Here is a 20,239-nt window from a genome sequence, read left to right as displayed (position 1 = left end):
TGATTGGTGTGGCAACCCAGGGAACAGCTGAGAGCTCAGCTGGCAGCCTCTGGTTTGGTGTCACACTAATTGGGAGTAGGGTAACAAGTAGCTGCTAAAGCTCTCTGCTGTACATAGCGTGGTGGGGAGTGGAGGCTCTACAGTCCTGTGGTAGGAATGCAAACATGGGGCAGAGGGTGGTTTCCTAAACTGACAGGTTGAAGAATGATAGCAGGACCTGGTTTAAATTAATCTTGAGCAGAGAATTACTATGCAATCTAGTCTCCAAAGTGCAATGAACATTTAATACTGATGTCACATTTGAAGACACTGTACATATAGTATAAAAAATATCTAATAATTGATAAATCAGAGAACATATTGGTCAATGAACCGTATGCATATTGATAATATCTCTTACTGAGAAGGCTTACAGGGCCTACAAAATACTGCATTCTCACTTCATCATAGGTTTGCATTAAGGGAAAAAGGGGTAATTAAGAGTTATAGTGACAGATATCTGTTTAGAAACTCCATCTTGAGTTATTTTGAGTATTTAAACTTTGGATTCATTTATTCTAATAGAGAAGCCATTTGATTCCTTGTGGATAATAAAGTGTGTTTTTCTGTTGTTTATGAAGATGATCAAGCCAACAGGTTTATCTGGCTGAACCTGCCCCAAAGGATCTCCCCAAAGTGCAGTGTGGAAAGGTCAGGAGCTGAAGATCCCAGCTTTCCTATGTAGAATTATGTGTCTTGGCATAGCAAGGGGGATCACTAGATCATAGGTACCATCACTTCTCTGTGAGGAATTTTTAGATCTGTTGAGCCAACTGTAAGAGTTGCAAGGATAGGATTAGTTGGTATCACTGTTTCAAAGTCTGAGACTATTATTTCCATGTTTCTTATCAAATAACAGACGTAGATGCTCAGCAGACTGTACATGTAAACATGTCAGTGAGGATTACTATGATTCCATTTTCTGCACATTTAACTTTAATGCGATGAATCTCACTGCCTTTCAGCTAATCTGTGGATGGGGAATTCTGTTAGTAATGCAGAGCCAGAGGAGCTTTGAGGTTCAAGCTCTGAGCTTAGAGTGCACTCTGTCTTTCTCTTTGTCGGTCTTTCCTTCTTTTCCTGAAATACTTTGTGTTTTCCTTCCTCCCCAGAAGGAAGTTAGCTCTTAGCATGTGTCACAGCTGAATTGCTATAAAGAGCTGCTGTTTACTGCCCACTGCTTAAATACCTAGGCTGGTTTTAATAGCCTGGAAAAACTGTATCCCTTCTTCCCAAATCCTTTTGCTCAATGTTTTAAAGAGATAAAGAAACCTTTTGACTTAGGTTTGTATTTTGAAAACCGTCTTCTAAATGGAAAAAGGTACTGCGGCATATAATACATTCCAGTTTAGAGCATATGTGAGCAGAATATGTGAAATTCTAAGCTGAGCTTTTTCTTAAAAATGCATTTCTACTCTTTACAATATAGTCCTGGCATTGCATTATGTAAAAATGACGCAATGATCATGCCATTATGTTGAGATAACAGAGCATGGTAAAGTGCCATTTTCACACAATCTTTTCCGTTTTTCTGGACAACCCTTTAAGAGATAGATTGTCAATATATATGTTTTCACTTTCAAAACCAGCTAAGGATCTTCCTCAAAATATTGCTTTTACTGAAATAATGAGTTACTCATGTCATTAAATAGAACATTTCAGAAACTAAATAATTCAATTTTAAAAGTACTGGTATTTTCTGTCTGTATTGAAAAACATTGTATCAACTGAGTTATAGATACATCTTTCCTGAGCCATTTCCATCTCTCATTTCTAAGAAAAGTAAATTGTCATTAAAATTCTAGTTCTGTGGGAGCTTCAGAGTGAGGAACCTGACATGCATGGCATTGAAAATGAAAAGAAGTACCACAGGTCATTTGAAAAAACAATTTCTGTGGTACACTATTATTGTGCAATATTTTGTGACACACTGAAATGTTAGAATAAAAGCACTAGCAAGTTATTTAGTACACTAATGGACAGTCCTGTGAAAGATGTAACTGTGGAATTGATGAATGCAGAGAAAAGAGAATTGCACATGCTACTGAAAATGGAGCACATCATGGACTTTTGTAGCTTTTGTACAACACTGTTTTCTAGGGTGGGGTTTTTTTGTTTGGTTGGTTTCTGTTTGGCTGGGTTTTTTTCCTTCTTGATTCCTCTCTTAATAATTCCTAGCATTCAATTTACTTTTTGATTGCTACTGAGCATTGAGCTGACATTTTCATAGAACTAGCTATTATAGCCCCAAGATCCTATTTTTGTGTGGTAATAACTAGTCAAGACCATCACTGTATGGGTAAAATTATTTTTCCTATGTACATCACCTCACATTTATCTACAATGAATTTAAGTTTTCATTTTACTGTTAGTCACTCAGCATCCTGCAGTCTTCAATGTGTTTTTTCCAGTTGGCCTTAATTTTTACTATCCTGAAAAATATCGTATCACCAGCAAACTTTGTCACTTCACCGTTCATTTTTCTTTTTCTGATGGTGAATACTCAAGTCTTGGAACAATTTTCTTTTGGGGCTGTACTGAGAAAACTGATCATTTATTCCTGAACTTTATTTCCTGTATTTTAACTATGTATTTGAACACAACAGAATTTTGCTTTTCGTTCAGTAACAATATAATTTCTGTTAAAAAACTGATGAGAAAGGTTTTTTGTTTTTTTTTAAATCATAGAATCATAGAGTTATTTGGGTTGGAAGGGACCTTAGAGATCATCTAGTTCCAATCCCCTTCCATGGGCAGCGACACCTCCCACCAGACCAGTTTGGTCAAAGCCCCATCCAAGAAGGCCTTGACCACTTCTAAGGATAAAGTTTAAGTACCTTGAATAAATCAATTATCTTCTATAAGCCTTGTTACCTCATTATGTATTCCTTGGGTGCTCTGAAAAACAAACTTTTTCAGAATGTTTTGTATTAGGGTGACAGACCTGCTGTAACAAAGCTAACAGCAATACTGTTGCTGCTGGTTTCCAGCCTTTCATAGTTGTAATTACTATCGATATGTTAGATTACCTATATCTGGACAACATAAATTGAGCACAGCTGGGGTTTTTGGGACCCTGGAAGTAATTAGGGAGCTAATACAGAGAAGCAATGCAGTAGGAGTAGCCATGATTTTGACTTCTTCAACCTCCCTCCCTCCTTGGGCGTTTAGCCAGCTGTGAAAGGGGCAGTTGTGTAACCTTGGGTCACACTTTTATCAAAAGAGCTGTGTGAGAAAGAGCTGCCAGAAGCCTTGTCAGAGGTTTTCACCTCACACATCCTCAGTGGGCCTACTGGCCCACGAGTTACATTTAAGTTCAGGTCCTTACCTTTGTTTCATCCCTGGGCTATGTTTTTAAGTATGCTGTGTCTGGATGTATATCTTGTATATTCTTGTTTTTCTGGCCTGACCTGGCATCAGCCTTGTCCTTATGGACTTTCTTGATGACCACTGGTTTAATTTTTAAACATTTCTTAGTTTATTTGCTGACGCTGTGTTCAGCTGGATCTGCTGCTCATCCTGAAACCTCGACTGCATGATCTGTGCCACCCATGCACAGACTACTGGAGCATCCCTTGATGTGCTTAGGCTTAAACTCAGAAGTCGCTGCCTTCAGCTGCAAATAAAGCAGTCCTAGCCAGCTGTCATCACCACAGGTCACACTCGGTCCCTTCGATGATGTAAAAAGCAGCTCAGGGTGGAGCTTTGTGGGGAATATTATGGTTGGTGCATAGTGGTTTCCTCATGCACAAGAAGTATATTTTATTGGAGATCTTTTGATATTCTTAAGTCTTGAACACTTTGTTGTTGTATCACTGTTTTTCTCCCATGTATTTATTGCCAAGCTTTCAGCAGTTTCATGAAATTTCTGGGGTTTCTTTTTTTTTTTTCTTTTTTTATTCCATGTTTTGCTGTCTGACAGAATCATCACAATTGGGTTTTTTTCTCTGATTCTTTTACCGCTTATTGTTAATACGAACATTAATGTTGAATTTTGCTCCTTTGTCTGAAAATCAGAAAGCAAGATGAAGGAGAGAAAGATGTATTGTGAGAAGTAAGAGAAAGGTGAAGCTTATATAGAGGTCAGGAAAGGGAATGAGACAGGGAAAAAGGTAATTGCAGATGTTAGATGGGTAACAAGATAATGAAGGATTTGGGTGAAATATAAAAGAAAGTGAAGGTAAATGATACTGGGGCTCAGAAAAGTGGAGCAGATGATTCTTTCATGGTAATGATTGGAAGAGAAAGCCTAATATACTAACTTCCTGAATTCCAGGAATTTAAGATAGATCAAGTACTGTGCTTTTTGCATTTTTTTAATTCATAGACATCTCCTGGTTGTTTTTTCTCACACAACATTTTTCACTGAAAAGGCATTAAAAAGATATGTGCCCCGTTGTCTTTATCAAGTAACTTCTGATACTCCACCTCTTGGGCATTACACTGTCTTCAGCCAAATTTCAACTCTTCCTAAATTTTTAGTCCTTGTAACAGTGACAAGTCCATTTATTTTTTCTAAATAGCTGTGTATTCCATATACATTAATTATCTGAGATCCATAGGCATTCTGCAAGTCATATTTGAGTCTCAAGAAAAAGAATTGTGGTTGGTTTGTTGTGTGTTTTTCAGGTTTATTCTGTTTCTTATTGTTATGCATACTTCAGAATTCTGCAGCTCTTTGTCATGAGTTCCTGTGCATGGCACCACCAAGTGGGGTTCATCTTCCCTAATTTTAAAGGTTTGCAAAGCAGGTATTTCTACCACACCTTGTGGTTCTAAATGCCCACAATAGAGAGAAACAGACCCTTTTAGACACAATTTATCTGGCATGTTTATATCTTTTTATATCTACTTTAGGATGAATTGAATCAAACCATGAAAGTGTCAATTTTTCTCACTACAACATAGCACAGTCAGTTTAGATGAATCTACCTCTTAAATGAACATTTTCATGTTTATTTATATATTTTTATTTATATAGTTATTTATAAATTAGATAGGCATCATAAAGACTAGGTATCATCTAGAACAGGTAGAAAAGTTTTATAAATGTGTGCATCCACACACATGGGTCTGGCGAAGAAAACTGTGTGCTCTGTAAAATCTTTGCAGGCAAAGAAAAGTGGTTAAAGAACAAAAGTTTAAAGGCAGAACACACCAGTTGTATTTTTGTGAAGTGAATGGGATCTTATAAGTAATTTCTTTTTTTTGGGTGCAGACGTGCAACCTCCACACTTTTCTTAAACTTAGGTTTTGAAAATTTTCGCTAGTTTGAGCATTCTGCATTTATACTTCAGATGTTTTTCCTCCTACTGTTTTGAATCAAGCAAAGTCCTTAAAGTGAACACAGTTGGAATACTTTTTTTTGTTCGCTTCTAACTGTGCATTTTTCATTATATGGGTGCAAATTGCAAATATAGTCTGAGGTCTCAGTCAGTCTACATTTTACAAATTAGAACTAGTCTAAATGTAAATATAATAGAATCTGAAACTATGCTAGCTTTATGTAGTTTTCAATCTGTTGAAAGATTTCCTGTAGCTCTGTTCTAAGAAGGTGATTATAGGAAAGACTCAGTAATCGTTATAATCTATATGAAAATGCAGTTCAAATGAAAACAGTAGGTTTGCTACAAATATCCCTATTCAGATTTTATTCACTTATACAGTCATAGAGATGATAATGGGTGTTTTGACTGATTAGAGATTTCAGGATCAAGTCTATAGTCATTATGACTAATGTTTTCTTGTTAACTAGTCACGCATATCAAAATAATTGGTCTGTGCTATCACTAACATGCACAAAGCTCCCACAGCATGGTCGTCATTAACAACACAGAAATAAAGAAGTAATTCAAGTCCTAAGGAGCTTGAAAACCTAGATGGGGAGACAGTATAAAGCACTGGGATACACATCAGAGAAAACTACTTCCCCTTTTTATATAAAACACTAAAGGGAGAGGACAGTTTTAAGACTTTTTTTTTTTTGGGGGGGGGGGGGGTGATGGGATATTTGTGAGGAAATTAGTTTTGAAGAGGTAGAAAAGAGAGAGTGTGTCTCATTGGGGTGAGAAGACAGGTCCTGACACAGATCATAAGTGAGAGAGGCCTCTTGTATTCCTCTCATCCTACTTTTTTTTTTTTTTTTTTTGGCCAGTTAAGGTAGCATAATTAAATGAACTCCATGGAGAAAACCATCAAGCATTTTCCTAAAACTAGCCTGTAATAAGTGATTTTATATGATAATATTTGGAAGTGAAAACTGCAAAGTAGGGATTGTTTTCTGAATTCTTATTAAAGTCATACACCCAAAAGGTGTGTGTCTCATTTATTTACTATATGGTTGGTTCTGCAGCAATTTTAGTGATTACTGGCACAGTGTCATAATTACCTTCATTGTTAATATTGATACATCAGAGCTGGTGCATAAAACAGATTTCCTTGTTCCTGTGTCTTTCAGTTTCTCTTTGAAAAGGGGTCCAAGGGGATGCAGTCTCAGCCAAGGGCCATGCTAATATAATCAGTGACGTGAACAAGTCAGTAAAGAGCTTAATGCTGGCCATCAGTGTTGTACTGTAAGCCAACTTACAGCATTTGCATTTTTTATTAAGTCTTTGTTTTGCCTGGTGATGCTGCTCAGGACATCCACCTAATGATGTAACTGCACTTTGTGAGAATGTGATCAGCATGTCTGCATAAAATGGTGAATGGGTTGCAGAATATCTCCATTTAACACATTCCCTCTAAAATCAGTGCATTCCTCTTGTTGTGTTGTGCCCTTCCAGCTTTCTTGCTATAGCAGATATTTCTAAAGTTATTCTGTCTTTGAATAGATCTGTGCTGCTTAACTGCTCCAACCCATTATATAATAAATTTGTTTCTTGTGTTTTAAATTTGTGCGCAGGGAATGTGTTTGGGGGGACTTTTTATATTCATGAAAATGGAAAACAAAATTGAAAGTGCTAAGAAAAATGAATATTGAGCTAATGTAGTCTATTTTTGCACAGAGCAAATATCAAGCTAATGCATAAGATTTATCCTCTATAGTAAATCAGCAATATGTCTTATTTTAGGCCTCTCCTATGACTACTATTTTTTACTGCAGTATTCAGTCATGCTGATTTATGCCATACTATCCTGTGAATATTTTGCAGACTATTATCAATAAAATAATTTTATCTTTGGGTCCAGATGGAATGAGCTTAGAACACAAAGCAGAGAGAGAGAGAACATGATTCCTGCCTCAAGTGTTTTAATCCTTGAAATAAATTTTAATCCTTGGCATAAAATGTGAGACAGGGACACAAGACATCAGGGAGTGGAGGACTGGGTCAGGAAAGGCATCAGCCAATTAACAAATTGCTGTATGCTGTAAGGGCTCATGTACTCAATAAGATGATTCTGTTTAACTGGGAGGGTTTCATTAGAGTCATGCCAGGAATCATTTTGGAGTGTAGGACTAAACTAGGACAGTGAGCAGTGGCATGGCAGAACTACTCAGGGTAAGCGTGAATAGAAGCAGCAGTTTCAGTAGTCCCATTAGACAGCCCACATATGGAATTGGAACAATGGGAGAGGACTGGTGGCAACAGAATAGATAATGGGCTCTGGTCTCACTTCCTGCTCTTGAGACCAAGTCAGGAATAAGTGGCTGAAATCATCCTGTTATTGTGGAACTTTACTAGCAATAGCATTCTTGCTTACTTAAGTCATGTAGCATTCCCTTTGAATTGTGCTAAAGGCACTGACCTTTAGTCTTATTGACTGTTTTGCTGATCCTGCATAGAGGAGCTGCCAAAAGTAAAATTAAGTCACTTGCAAGTGACTTAAGTCCTCCTTCTCATATGCAATACCATAGTTTGGATTTTTGTTGTGGATTTTACATCAAATCAAGTCTAAGACGTGCTCTCAGTTGCAGTAATCAGAGCCTCCAGCAAAATATGAGTGAATGGATATCCAGATGTCCAAAACTTTGTCATATTAAGTTTCACCTCTCAACATTGCACCATATATTAAATAGTTCAGCGTAAGCCTTTTTTTCTTTAATTTAACTATTTGAATCCCAGAACTGTGTTTTAGACTGATTTGAGAAGTGTGCTCTCAGCCTTTTGAGTTGCATTTATTCATATGAAAAGTGGGTGTGTGAATGTATGGGTGTGTGTCATTCTTCCACAAAAACTGGATTCAATTTAAGTTCTGTAATACTTTATGTTCTGCCATGGTGGTTAATACTTTCCAAGGAAGCATAGTGAGAACACTTGACAGATCAGTTGGCTAAAGTTAGTTTTGGTTACATCACTGGTCTACTCTTATGTGGCTTATGTTCCTGAAAAACTGAAAAAGTGTTACAAAATTTCTTCTTTCAATGATGTACATCTTCCTTGTAGACATCTGCACACTTTTTCTTAGAAAAAAAGATTTTTTGGATGACACAGTTCTCTGAGGTTGAGTTTTGGAAACTCAAATTATATTTGAGTTACATTTATATTATACTAGAGCACATTTAAATCAGGACAGCCATGAATAGGTATAAAATGTAACAGACTGGCATTTTGCATTGGCATAACACAGGGTGTGACCCTTTACTGTGTGAGGGACGTGTGAAAATAAAGGAAGTCAGCCATGTTTAAAAATATTATTCCAGGTTGTATTTACTGTGGTAGTGTGCTAGGGTTCAAATGTACATAAAACATATATTGCTGATGAATGTAGGGAGAAGTAAGAGAATAGGGAGAAAGACAGTGAAAAAATTTTCATCTCTAAGGGGTTGCTACTGATTCTGAAGTTCACCACTGTTAATGTGTCAAATCTCCTCTTGGTACTGAGAAATTTCTGTTTGAAACTTTATTCTGGTCTCATTTCAACTTCTGATGATAAGCTTGAGTCTCTGAACTTGGAGCTGTCCAGTATAGATTAAAACCATGCCAGGGATATTCCAACAGTTTGTAAGGAATAGCCATAGCTATTCTAAAAAGTGCTTCACTCAAAACAGTGATCATTGTTTCCTGTGAAAGGAAATTCATTAGCATTGCACTGGGCTTTCACAGTTCTCTGTATATCACATTCTGTTCCATAGTTTCACAGAACAGAATGTGTTTCATGTCATTTTCCTTGAAAATTTACTTGGCCTAATATCTTGGCAGCAGTTTGCAAACTTTGCTAGGTTATAAGGCTGCCAGCAAGAATAAAGAACTGGCTTCCAGTCTTCCATGAATAGAAGTTTGCTAAATTAAATATTTGTTTTCTTTTTGTGATATCGGTCAAATTCATCTTTTAAGCTTCATCTAAAGAAATTTTCATGCAATTTGACCTCATAAAAATTGCAGGTAGACAATTTTAGACTAGAAGTGAGATGCAAATTATGGAGGACTGGGGTAATTAATGTCATACATCACTTGCCAAGGATTTCAGTTGGTGCTCACCAGTGGTAAGCTCTGGATGCATTTTCAAGGAGTTACAGTGTAGTTCACCTGTACTTATTGATCAAGAAGCAGGAGTTACTGGAAGGTGTTAGGAACTAGATCAGGCAAGATAAGATGATCACAAAGCTGTCTTCAGAACTTAAAATTCTTTTAACTTATCACTTACAGAGTGAAATAGAAAGCTTTCATGACAGTTTGGTACTGATTTTCAGTATACATCATAAGTGGTTGTTTACTGTTTGTTTGCTTTTCCTCTTGACAGGTGCAGCAAGTTACAACAGTTTTTATGTTTTTTGCAAAGATGTCTGCCAAGCTGTGAAGCCTGGAAAACTGAGGGTCCGCTGCAGCGTGTGTAAACAAGGAACCCTGACGTTGGCAAGGGTAAGCTTTTTTGGATTTGTTTCAAGGTTTTGGGGTATATGGAGATGATATAACTAGTCTTTTCTATTTGCATACATATGGCTATATATATATGTAGTCCTACTTCTTTTTTTTTCTTGCTGTTTATAGCAGAGAAGAGTAATTCAAAGGATTTTGAAAATTTCACTCACTTATTTCCATTATTTGGAGCATATACAAGGAACATCATGCAGACTAGAGCTCCAGTCCTTGAAAGACATACTTAGCTCTTTATTTTAAGGACTGAGGATTAACCTGATTGTATGCACAATTTATAGAACTACATGTGTGCTAAAAAGGGGGTGGTAGGTGTTTATTCAAAATTTGGAGCTGTTGTTAAGGCCACAGAAAGACGTGAATTCAGATCTAAGTTGTGAACATTATCAGCTAAGGCCAGAAGGTTTTGAATGGAAGTGTAGTTGAGAATATTAATCCCTCCAGCTGCAGCATGTAAAGTCAAGGTAAAGGCGTTGTTCTTGAACAGAAAACTGGTAAGAGATCTCTCAAGTTTGGTTTGCACACTAAAATGAGAAAGTGTTGGGGAGTGACTTGAATGTGCAGTAGTCTAAAGTTTTAAAGGGTTTTTTTTGTCTGAGTGCTGCTAATTTTCACTGGTTATGTTACTGTTGAATGAGAGTCCTTCCTCTCTCCTAAATCAGTGCTTGTCAACCACGTTTATGTGAGAGGCTTAGGTTTTGAAGACTGAGCCATACCATGCTATAGCTTGGGGGGGGGGGGGGAACTTCCATATTTAGCCCACATTCAAATGTCTAGATTTGTCTTCTGCTGTGGTTTAAAGTTTCAGCTTTGTGTTCTCAATGTGGCACAGTGCTTCAATGTCTTTACATGAAATAGCACTGTAAAAAAATAGCAATTAAAAACCCAGGTCCTATTCTCCTTGGAAAGAATAAACCATACCATGTTTATACACACCTAATTCAAAAAGCCCACAACCACAATCCCCCTCAAGCTTTGTGTGCTATTCCTGGATTAACCAACTATCTCTGATTTATTTCAGAGGCTTCGAAGTGTTGCATTTTGTGGTGTTTCAGATGAACACATCTAAGGGGATTCTTTTTCTCTCAGAATTTGTATTTAAATATTGGTAATTAGTATAGGCTTAAATTACATATCAATCAAGACAGAAGACACCATTAATGTACATTTCCAGTGGTAGGAGGGGTAAAAACAGAGACAATATTGTATTCAGATTGAATACATGAAGTCAGTGCTGCAGAAAGACATTGCTGTTATCACAAGATGAGTGTGAATCTTTTGGATTCCATTTACCTCACGCAACATGAGTCCTTTGCTACACTCGGCAGCTTCCTTCAGCATGTCTGCTTTTGGAAATGAAGACTTTCTCATCTGTGCTGTTTGATTTGGGGTCACTGCATTCTAGTTTTAAATAAACCTAAATAAATTTCCAAACTTTTCAGCTTTTACAGTATCTACTAAACACTGTTCTTTGGTTTGGAGATTGAAAAAACCCCCCAAAAGACACCAACTCTGTATTGTCTCCTAGAAATTCCTCAGAACTCCATGGTGGAAATGCCATATTAAAAAGTTTCAGTATGGTATACCTATAAATAACTTCCGATTGCCTGGAATATGTGCAGGCCTACATTCTTTTTGGCAAATACGGGGTCAATGACACAATTAATATATGCAGGCTGATAAATTCAATTGAATGAGCAGATTACAGCTGCTGCTTTTTTCTATTAGCATATTTTACAGTACATATGAAAAGAAAGTAGCTGGAAACTTTTAGTGGAAGCTGTTCCAATTTTCAAGGTTGATTCAAAAAATCCCAACTTTCAGAAGATTTGAAAAGGTAGTTCAGCATAAAAATACAAAAGAGGGAAAGGAGATATCTTCTGGAGTTTAAAATGATAATTTTATTCTGTTTCAGTTTTCAAATAATGCTTGGCTTGGCTGTGAAAATAATTTACATGTAAGATTCTTGATACTTTCTCCCCAAAACAAAGAAAATCTGCTATCATTCTTTTCCTCGCAAATTGAAGCAGAACACAGTAGTTAGGAACAGTGAGCATGCTGTCCCTGCAGTTTGGGCTGGCAGTCCTCTGGGCTTCCAAAGTGCAGTGTTTTCAATATGGGCACTCTTAATGTCATGAATGTGCTATGCAACAGTCAGTTTGTTTTATAAACACACAGAATCTATCTCACTCCTGTGGTTATAAAGAGTAGGTGCAGACTTTGCATGTGCCTGCCCCACCTTCTTTTCTGGTCCACCTTCCAAGAAGACAAGAAAATATTTCCAGCTGGGGTGGCTTCTAATATGTACTGAAACTTAATGTGCAGAGACCTCTCTGTGTTAAGGCCAGGTAAAAGTGTGGCTCTCACAGCAAGTGAGTTGTATTTGCCCTGCTTTCTTCAATGCATTGCAGTCTACAGTAGGCAAAGTCTGCTGAAAAGGTTAAAAAAAGTTCAAGTTAGTGTATTATCCCAAACCTTCTGTCTTTCCCCTCCAATCCCATTGGGCTGTACCACTGATTGCAGATAGATATCCTCTCTACTGGTACTGTAGTTATTCTCCTTTTATAGATAAATTAGTCAAAATAAAGTTGACATAAACTATTAAAAAAATTTGTCTTTACAACTATACTACAGATCTGTCAGCAAAGCCCCTTTTTTTTTTCATCTCTTGTTCCCTGCAGTCTTGGTAAACTGTGCCTGACCTTTACATGGCAACACAGCAAGTTTCTTGAGAAGCTCCTTTGTGCCATAAGCACCAAAGCATGCTGTAAGCCAGCATTTGTTACACTAAAGCTTTTATTGAGATGAAAGTGAATACCTGTGTAAAACCTGTGCAAAGCTTTGTGCAGCCTTCACTTACTCTACATGCTAATCCTTTGACTACCTAAGCCACAAATGACCAGCCTAATTAAATCGAGCTTTCTTTTTTCATGGTTTGTTGACTGACATTTTAAATATTACTTATTCATTTAAGTAGTCTTATTCTAAAGATTCTATATTAGCAGTCATGCCTATTTGCATAGCATTATTTTAATATATGATGCTCAGAGTAGATTTATGATACGATATTTCTGTGAAATAAAAGAGCCCACTGTTTTTATTTTTACTGAGGACATCCATCTAAAAATTAAATTTGTAATTTTACAGTTGGCACTTACCTGGCACTTTACAAGAATTTCATGACCTAATGCTTTATGGGAGATATATGCAGGTTAATTTAATTATAAGAAAACATCAGTCACTGTAAAAATATCACATCTCCGTAGTTTCTCTAATTAATCAAGCACAAAAGATATCTGGAAAGATTGGAGTGTGGGAGTCTTATGTAGGCCACCTACAGGCCTACCAGTAAGTTTTTTCACATAGCTTGAAAATTTTAGCAGCCATTATTCAGATAATTAGGGTATTCCTCTTTCCAGAAAAATAACCAAAAACAAACCAGAAACCCAACAACAAACCAAACAACAAAGCAACAGAAAACTCAAACAAAAAAAGAAAAGCCCACACAAAAAGGTCTGATTATAGCAGTCACATTTGCAGTCCTTTTGGAACTGTAACAGTGTTAACATTCACAGTGTTAGTTCTCTAGTGAAAAGGAAAACGTGTATCTGTGAATGGAAGGCCTGATTCTGCAAACTGATACGCACCTATACACAAACCCACACTTTCCCAAAGTAACTTACTCTGTGTGTACTCCTGGTAAAAAAAGATGTGAACATTTGATTTGGTATCTGTCATAATGCAGCATTCAACCAGAGTAAGAGTCTGGATTGAAGTGTGGCAAATAGACTTCGGGCCTCCCTTCTCAGGCACAGGTGCTATGGTGAGGCCATTTCTTGTGTGGGGACTTACCACTACTTGGTCATTGTTCTTCTTTTGTGTCCTTACTAGTTAGTACTGAGTTTTCAGTATATCATCCAGCACAAGCACCAAAGGAGTTTGTCATAGCTCCTCTATACTCGCAAGTGTTCACATCATTATGTCAGACCTTTTCAGACATGAGGAGTTACATTCAGATCTAACTCCTTCCAGCTGAGATGGGATTTAGTTTCTGACACTTACAGCACGTCTGGTGCGCACTGTCCCATTGCTGTCCCTGCCCTCTGTTCTCCAGAGGAGCCTCCTGATTTCACAGATTTTGTTATACTGTCTCTGCCACAGAACTGCTCTTCCATCATTTGTCATATCAAGGATGTTGCTTACATCTATTTCTTTTCGTCTTAAACCTAACAAAGAAATGGACATTTGCTGAATTTTGTTTCTCCGGAACCATGAAAGGTTTGTGATTTGGGTGGCTTGTCAGCATAGGCTGTGTGGTACGTCACAGTTTTGCTCAAGAGTCAGAATTCTGAGTGCCTTTCAGTGACTGATAAATAATAGCTCATAAATGGTGTAGGTGGTCTTCTTAATAGATGATAGTACAGTGTTTGGAATTTGATACTTTGAAATTTCCTAGGAACAGAATGATCTGTAACACAGTAATTTGCTTTGAGATCTTGCTTCCTATCTTCATTTAAGCTATTTTAATAGGGTGATTTCTTTTTGATGAATGTAAACTTAGCAGAGATTTTACAACAATATAAAATAAGAAGGCAGTTTATTTTGATCTCTCTTTTTTAAATACATAATTGTAAAACTCCATTCCACAGTGCATAACCTCTCACCACTGCTCATTTCAGATCACATTTTTTTTCCTGGAATTAGTTACTTGTGTCCTCCCTCAGTGACAGAGAAAGGAAAGGGTACTGCTCACTGCATCAGAGCAAGGCTGACTGAAAGAAAAAGGGACAAGTAGCACCTCTGAAATTTTGTAGTCCTTCCTGCTGCTTAGTCAGCTTCTCCCCTCTGCTGGTTACACTACTGGGGTAATATGGCAAACAGATTACAAAAAATCAATTTGTCCTTTAAAGCTAAACTGCAAAATAAACAGCCATTGAAGTGTATGTGAAAAAGCGTGATTTCATTTACAGGCTGGGGAGGTATTAAAAATGTGATTGAATTCTTGAGAATGGGTAACATAGGTATTTGTCTATTCAAAATTACATGTGTTCTGGGAGGATACAAATGTTTTTGATATATATTATAGCTTACACATGACAAACACCATGTGCTAAAATGCTTCTATTGAATACTGTGCATAAGAAAGTTACCATTGCAATGTGTGACTCCTTGGTCAAACTAACAAATGTGAAACAACCATTTATTGTTGGGTTTCTGTTAATGAATGTACTAGTACAAAAATAGCCTAATTTCCCTGCATTTGGCTGACAGAAATAGTATTTACAGGAAATTACATGTATTCAATATATGTGCTTCTTTTTACATAAATAATGGAAAGTGCCTCAATTCTGACATCTAAATTGCCACCACTGGGCACTGATGTTAATGCTGCCTTGAGAAGACTAGGCCAGAGAAAATGAGCTCTTGGAACAATTTTTCCCAGGGTTTCCACAGAATCAGGAAATCCTTCTGCATAAGTTGTATTAAGTCAGGACACTTAATTGTAAGCCTAATGTTTTTTCCTAATGATCCAGTGTTTTTTGAGAGAGAGGAAACATCTTAAATACAGATATTCTGTTGTGTAGTCCAAGCTCAGCTGTGCCAGGATTCCACAGAGAAATCAGGCATATTTTGATCTTCTCCCTACCTGCTGCACAGGGAAATGTTCTATTTTGTGCACTCATTTCTCTTACAAAGTGATCTGATGGTAACAGGGATGCTGAATATGAACTGCTGAGGCTGCCATTCACTCAAGGAATTCATGTCATCAGCTCTTCCTTATTGTTCTCACATTGCTTGCAGTCACTTGGTGCACAGCATCAACACTAAGTAAATTTAGTGCTGAGCTGACTCTGAATTTAGGATTACCAGTGGAACTTTTCCTAAGAATGATCGCAGGGAATCTGCAGGTCTGATTCTGCCATCACTCATCAAGTGTCTTCATTGCTTGTAATAACATGGATATCAGAAAAAAACCCCAAGATAATACGTACATTTCTATCTTTAAAAGTTTCTTTTCTTTGATGATATGTTAGATTTTGCCAAATCCAGATGCACCCTGGGGAGACTGCTCCAACAAATATTCCTGGGGCCTGTGTAAGATACTGTGGCACTTAGAGAAATAAGAAAACTCAACATTGGATGGCTGCAAATTATTATTTTATAACCATTTTTGTTCTTTCTTCTCCACTTCTGTTTCTGGCTCTAACTCTCACTTCACTCTGAACCTCTTAAAGGACAGCTTCACTCTTGCACCTGTCTCACATAGTGACAATGCCATTAGGGATGGCTTCCAAAATGCTCAGCTCCATCTGAAGAGAACAGTTGGCAGGATTCAGAACACTTGACATGGTTTTATTCAGGCTTTTAGCTACCTCTTTTGTTTATTTTTAAATATCCCTTAAGAAAAATTTCATTACGTTGGACATAAATTGTAATATACAGTAAATGAAAACATATTATTGATTTATGAAAAAAAAATCTCATCCATTTCGAAAGAAGGAACAGCAATTCTTTCATGCAAAATAAACTTGGCTAAGGAAACAGTTTTTCCTCTATGTTGAAAAAATAATGTAAGTTCTTCTTTTATTTTAATAGAATAGAAAGTATATTTTAACTCCTCATTCTATTAGAAGCTTTGTGATATCTATGCATGATTTATAATATTTATTGCAGTACGTGTTTTCAGTGAGGTTACACATTATAAAGTGTCTTAAAAGCTAGAAAAAATACCATTGGAAAGAGGGAAAATGACTTCAGTATTATGTACTGCTTCAAGTCATGCTGTGAAATAAAACTGCCTTTTAATGTGAAGCCTAGAGTGAGTTTCTCCAGCCTGGGTGACAACAGTCATAAATGAAAAGGAAAACAGTTACCAAATTTACTTTCAGATAAGACTTTTACATGAGTTTCTGAATCAAATGTCTAATAAACCCTTTTGCCGGAGAGGATAGATTTATGCCTAGTAATACAGATGGTGTTCAGTGTATTTTGTCCTTGCAATTGCTGTGATATCAGGAAGCACAGATTCACAGAATGGTTGTGGTTGGAGTGGAGCTCTGAAGGTCATCTGGTCCAACCCTCCCTTGGAGCCAGTTGCCCAGGACTATGTCCTTTTGAATATCTCCAAAGATAGAGACTCCACAGCCTCTCTGTTCAACCTGCACCAGCACTCAGTGACCCTCACAGTACAACAGTTGCTCCTTATGCTCAGGTAGCATCTCCTGTGTTTCATTTGTGCCCATTGCCTCTGGTCCTGTCACTAGACACCTCTGAAAAGAGACTGGCTCTGTCTTCTTTACATTCTCCTCTCAGATATTTATACAAAGAGGTGAGATCCCCACTAATGTCTATTTCAGTATATCATGGAAGGCCTGAGATTAGTAAAAAATACCATGCTCAGAGTAACACGTGTTTTGTCAAAAATATTAGTTGCATTTGATTATTTTTCATGCAATATTGTACATTCTCTGAGTGTATAAATGTAGATCAGATGTGGACTTTTAACTCTTTCACTCTTATAGGTCTTGTGCTATTTCTATTAATGTTATGCCTTTTTGTTATATGTATACCTTTTAGGGAGAAAAAAAGGGAGTACCAGCAGATGTGATAAGTATTCAGCTTTAGTTTGGGGGGCAGTATGGGGGCTCCTCTTCTGGGGGGGCAGAAATGTAACCACAGAGGGAACGCTCTGTCCCTCTGCTTGCATATTGCACCTCCAAAAATGTATTGTTCAACGGGAAAATGAAAAGTCACATATTAATTATTGGCAGTACTGCTGTCATTGCCTTAACTACGTGCAAAGATGGCCTTCTCTCCATAAAGTAACTCCTCCTCTCACAAAGAAGGGCCCTCTTTCTAATGTTTCTTAGCCTTTTGTGATGAAAGGAGGTACAATGAATATTCATCAGCATTCTTGACATTAGAGCCATAGTTGCATATGTAGGTGAATCCTTCCTGATCCCTCTTGGATCCCCTTTTCTACTCAGTAAGACCAAAATGTGCTGTGGATGTATTGCTGGAATGTATTACAATACAAACAAATCATGGGATGTGACAGTGGGGCTTGTTTTTTTTTAATATGGCAGCTGCCACTGAGATTCAGATGTCCCTGTGTATAACTCTCCTAATTTGCTTTCTTTATTAATGTACAGCCAAACTTCTGTCTACGCAGTATTATTCCTTAGATAGCTGTGGGTACAAAGAGATCATGCTCACACTAAATTATTTCAACATTTTTCATAATGATTAATATTAAGAAAATCTAGAGGGTCAGTAATTTTCATCCTAGTTTTTAAAATGCTGGAATATCAAAGACACCAGCTGGCTCAGGAAGAAAAAAAAAAGTATATTTACTTATAGTATTGTAGTAGCAGAAGTAGAAAATGTCAAACTATTGTCTTACAAGTGTACCTTCATCTCCATTAAGAAGCTGATGTATTTTCTTAAAAATAATAATAATAATCATTGTTACAATAATGATGATGATTAATATTATTATTAAAATTATTGATAGTTTTTAATGGTTAATTTAAAACATAGTGAAGGGACTGTTTATGTCCAAAAGAACTATAAACTTGTATTTATTTTAACTCCCTGTGGAAGAAATCATTCCAAATCTTTACATTTGGAATGTCTCAGCCTGTGCTGTTTTTCCTAGTTTTGGACTGAATTACTCAATAAGAAAGGTTTAGGGTACTTCTATGTTATGTAAGTAAAACTCAGATTTCTCTAATTTAAAAAATCAGCTAATTTTAAGTTATATTGATGAGACTAGTTTAGATAGGTTTGTGATCTAAAAGTGTTAAGGTCAAATTCATTAAACCTTTCCTCAGAGCTTTATTACTATAAAACATCTTTTACATGATGGAGCCACAACCAGGGTAGTTACATTGATTTAACTTTCTTGGCAGAGGTAAGTGGTGTTCTAATGAAGGTTTTCCCCTTCTTGTTGGGGGTGATAACCAGTTAACAATCCACAAATAAATTCTTAGTACTTATTTAAGTTTTTCTGCTGTAAGCAACCAGACAAAACAAAACATCCTTGGTTTCCTGTAGTAATTGCATATGTTTAAAGCTTGCTACTTCATGCAGGAAAAAGAGTTTAGTGATACATCCTGAATGTAGAAGGGGGTTATGTTTGTTTTGGGGTAATTTTGAAATATCATAAATTATTCTGTGTTAAGAACTTGATTATCTTGGGAGTCCAGTTCCTTTTTTTAAAAAAAACTCTACAGATATATATGTAACACTGAACCCTGTTAATTTTCTAGGCTCTATTTGCACACTGTCATAAAAGATGAGTGAAGAGAGTATCACTGGTATATTTACTTAGATTTGATCTGCATGTGCACATTTGTTACAGTGTGGATACTGCAACGTGTATCAGACAACGAGGCCTGTGGAAAAGAAATATATATGGATGGATTCTTGGTAGATGTTTCAGAGATGTTTATTTCTCCAGCCGCATGGCCGGGTTCTGCTGAGCAACTGCTGCAGTCACGGGACCCGAGGGTCCTTGCCCACACAGGGGAAGACAAAAAAACCAATGGGGAACGAGGCTGAGCAGGGGCAGGGAAACCCCATGTCTCCCCCCAGGGCCCCTCTCCCACGGCTACATGGCAGGGGGAGGAGACCCCAACATACATCAGCTGTTTATGATCTGATGGTGGAAGCACTTCGCAGTTTTGAATCTGCCTGTGCATCCCCAAGTTCTAGATTTTATAGCTTTTTAAAAAAAAATTTGAATTCAGGCTTTAATAATTAGAATCAGTATGTTCTACATGTCCTTCTTTCCATAAGTGTAGTCAAAAAAGTCAGTTCAGTTGGCAGAAGTTAGCTTTTTCAGAGTAAGGCACTGCATTTTAGCTGATGCCTCAGGTTCCTGTAAAGAGCACCAAGAGATGTTTTTGCTGGCTTTCTTCTGCTTAGCTCTGCACATATCCTGCCAGATGAAAACACTGCTGCCTCATCCCGACTCCGGAGTGTTGCAGAGCAATGTTTGTAACTTTGAAAAAATGACCAAAGATGGTGTTATTTGTCTGTTACCAATATAGATGGTAGGCCATATGCTCAAAACATAAAAAAATATTTCCCTGAAGTGTGTTGGGCCTTGCTCAGGTTGCAGATTGCCTATCTGCTCGTACACCACAACCTGTGCATCTAAAAGGATGTATTATAAAAGGATATATTGTGCACTGTCCTCATCTGAGCAGCATGTTCTTTCTGGGTGTTCATACTATCTGTGTACATTTTGACTTGCTTGATTTGAAAAATTTAGTTTCAGATGGAGAAAATTCATTCCCCTGAAGTTAGGTTTTTCATTTCAGTCAGGTCTAATTACTTTCTTTGTTTTGAACTTGGGCAAATAGGCAGGAATATGTTTG

At 37.1% G+C, this 20,239-nt stretch overlaps 1 protein-coding gene across 2 annotated transcripts in view; it reads left to right on the top strand.

Moving 5' to 3' along the window:
• The window catches only part of PRKN (parkin RBR E3 ubiquitin protein ligase), a 693,755-nt gene that overhangs the window by 232,652 nt on the left and 440,864 nt on the right, over positions 1 to 20,239 (top strand). For both annotated transcript variants that reach the window (XM_042025061.1, XM_042025060.1), the window contains exon 4: positions 9,721 to 9,839. In XM_042025061.1, the coding sequence (XP_041880995.1) occupies positions 9,721 to 9,839 (119 nt within the window). The remainder of the gene's footprint in view (positions 1 to 9,720; positions 9,840 to 20,239) is intronic.

The sequence above is a fragment of the Corvus kubaryi genome, unplaced genomic scaffold, assembly GCF_017639235.1.
Source record: "Corvus kubaryi isolate FWS band 111438036 unplaced genomic scaffold, C.kubaryi_AGA036_p1.0 37266, whole genome shotgun sequence".
NCBI lineage: Eukaryota > Metazoa > Chordata > Aves > Passeriformes > Corvidae > Corvus > Corvus kubaryi.
Note: the sequence above shows the minus strand (reverse complement) of the source record. Positions and strands in the feature narration are given on the sequence as shown.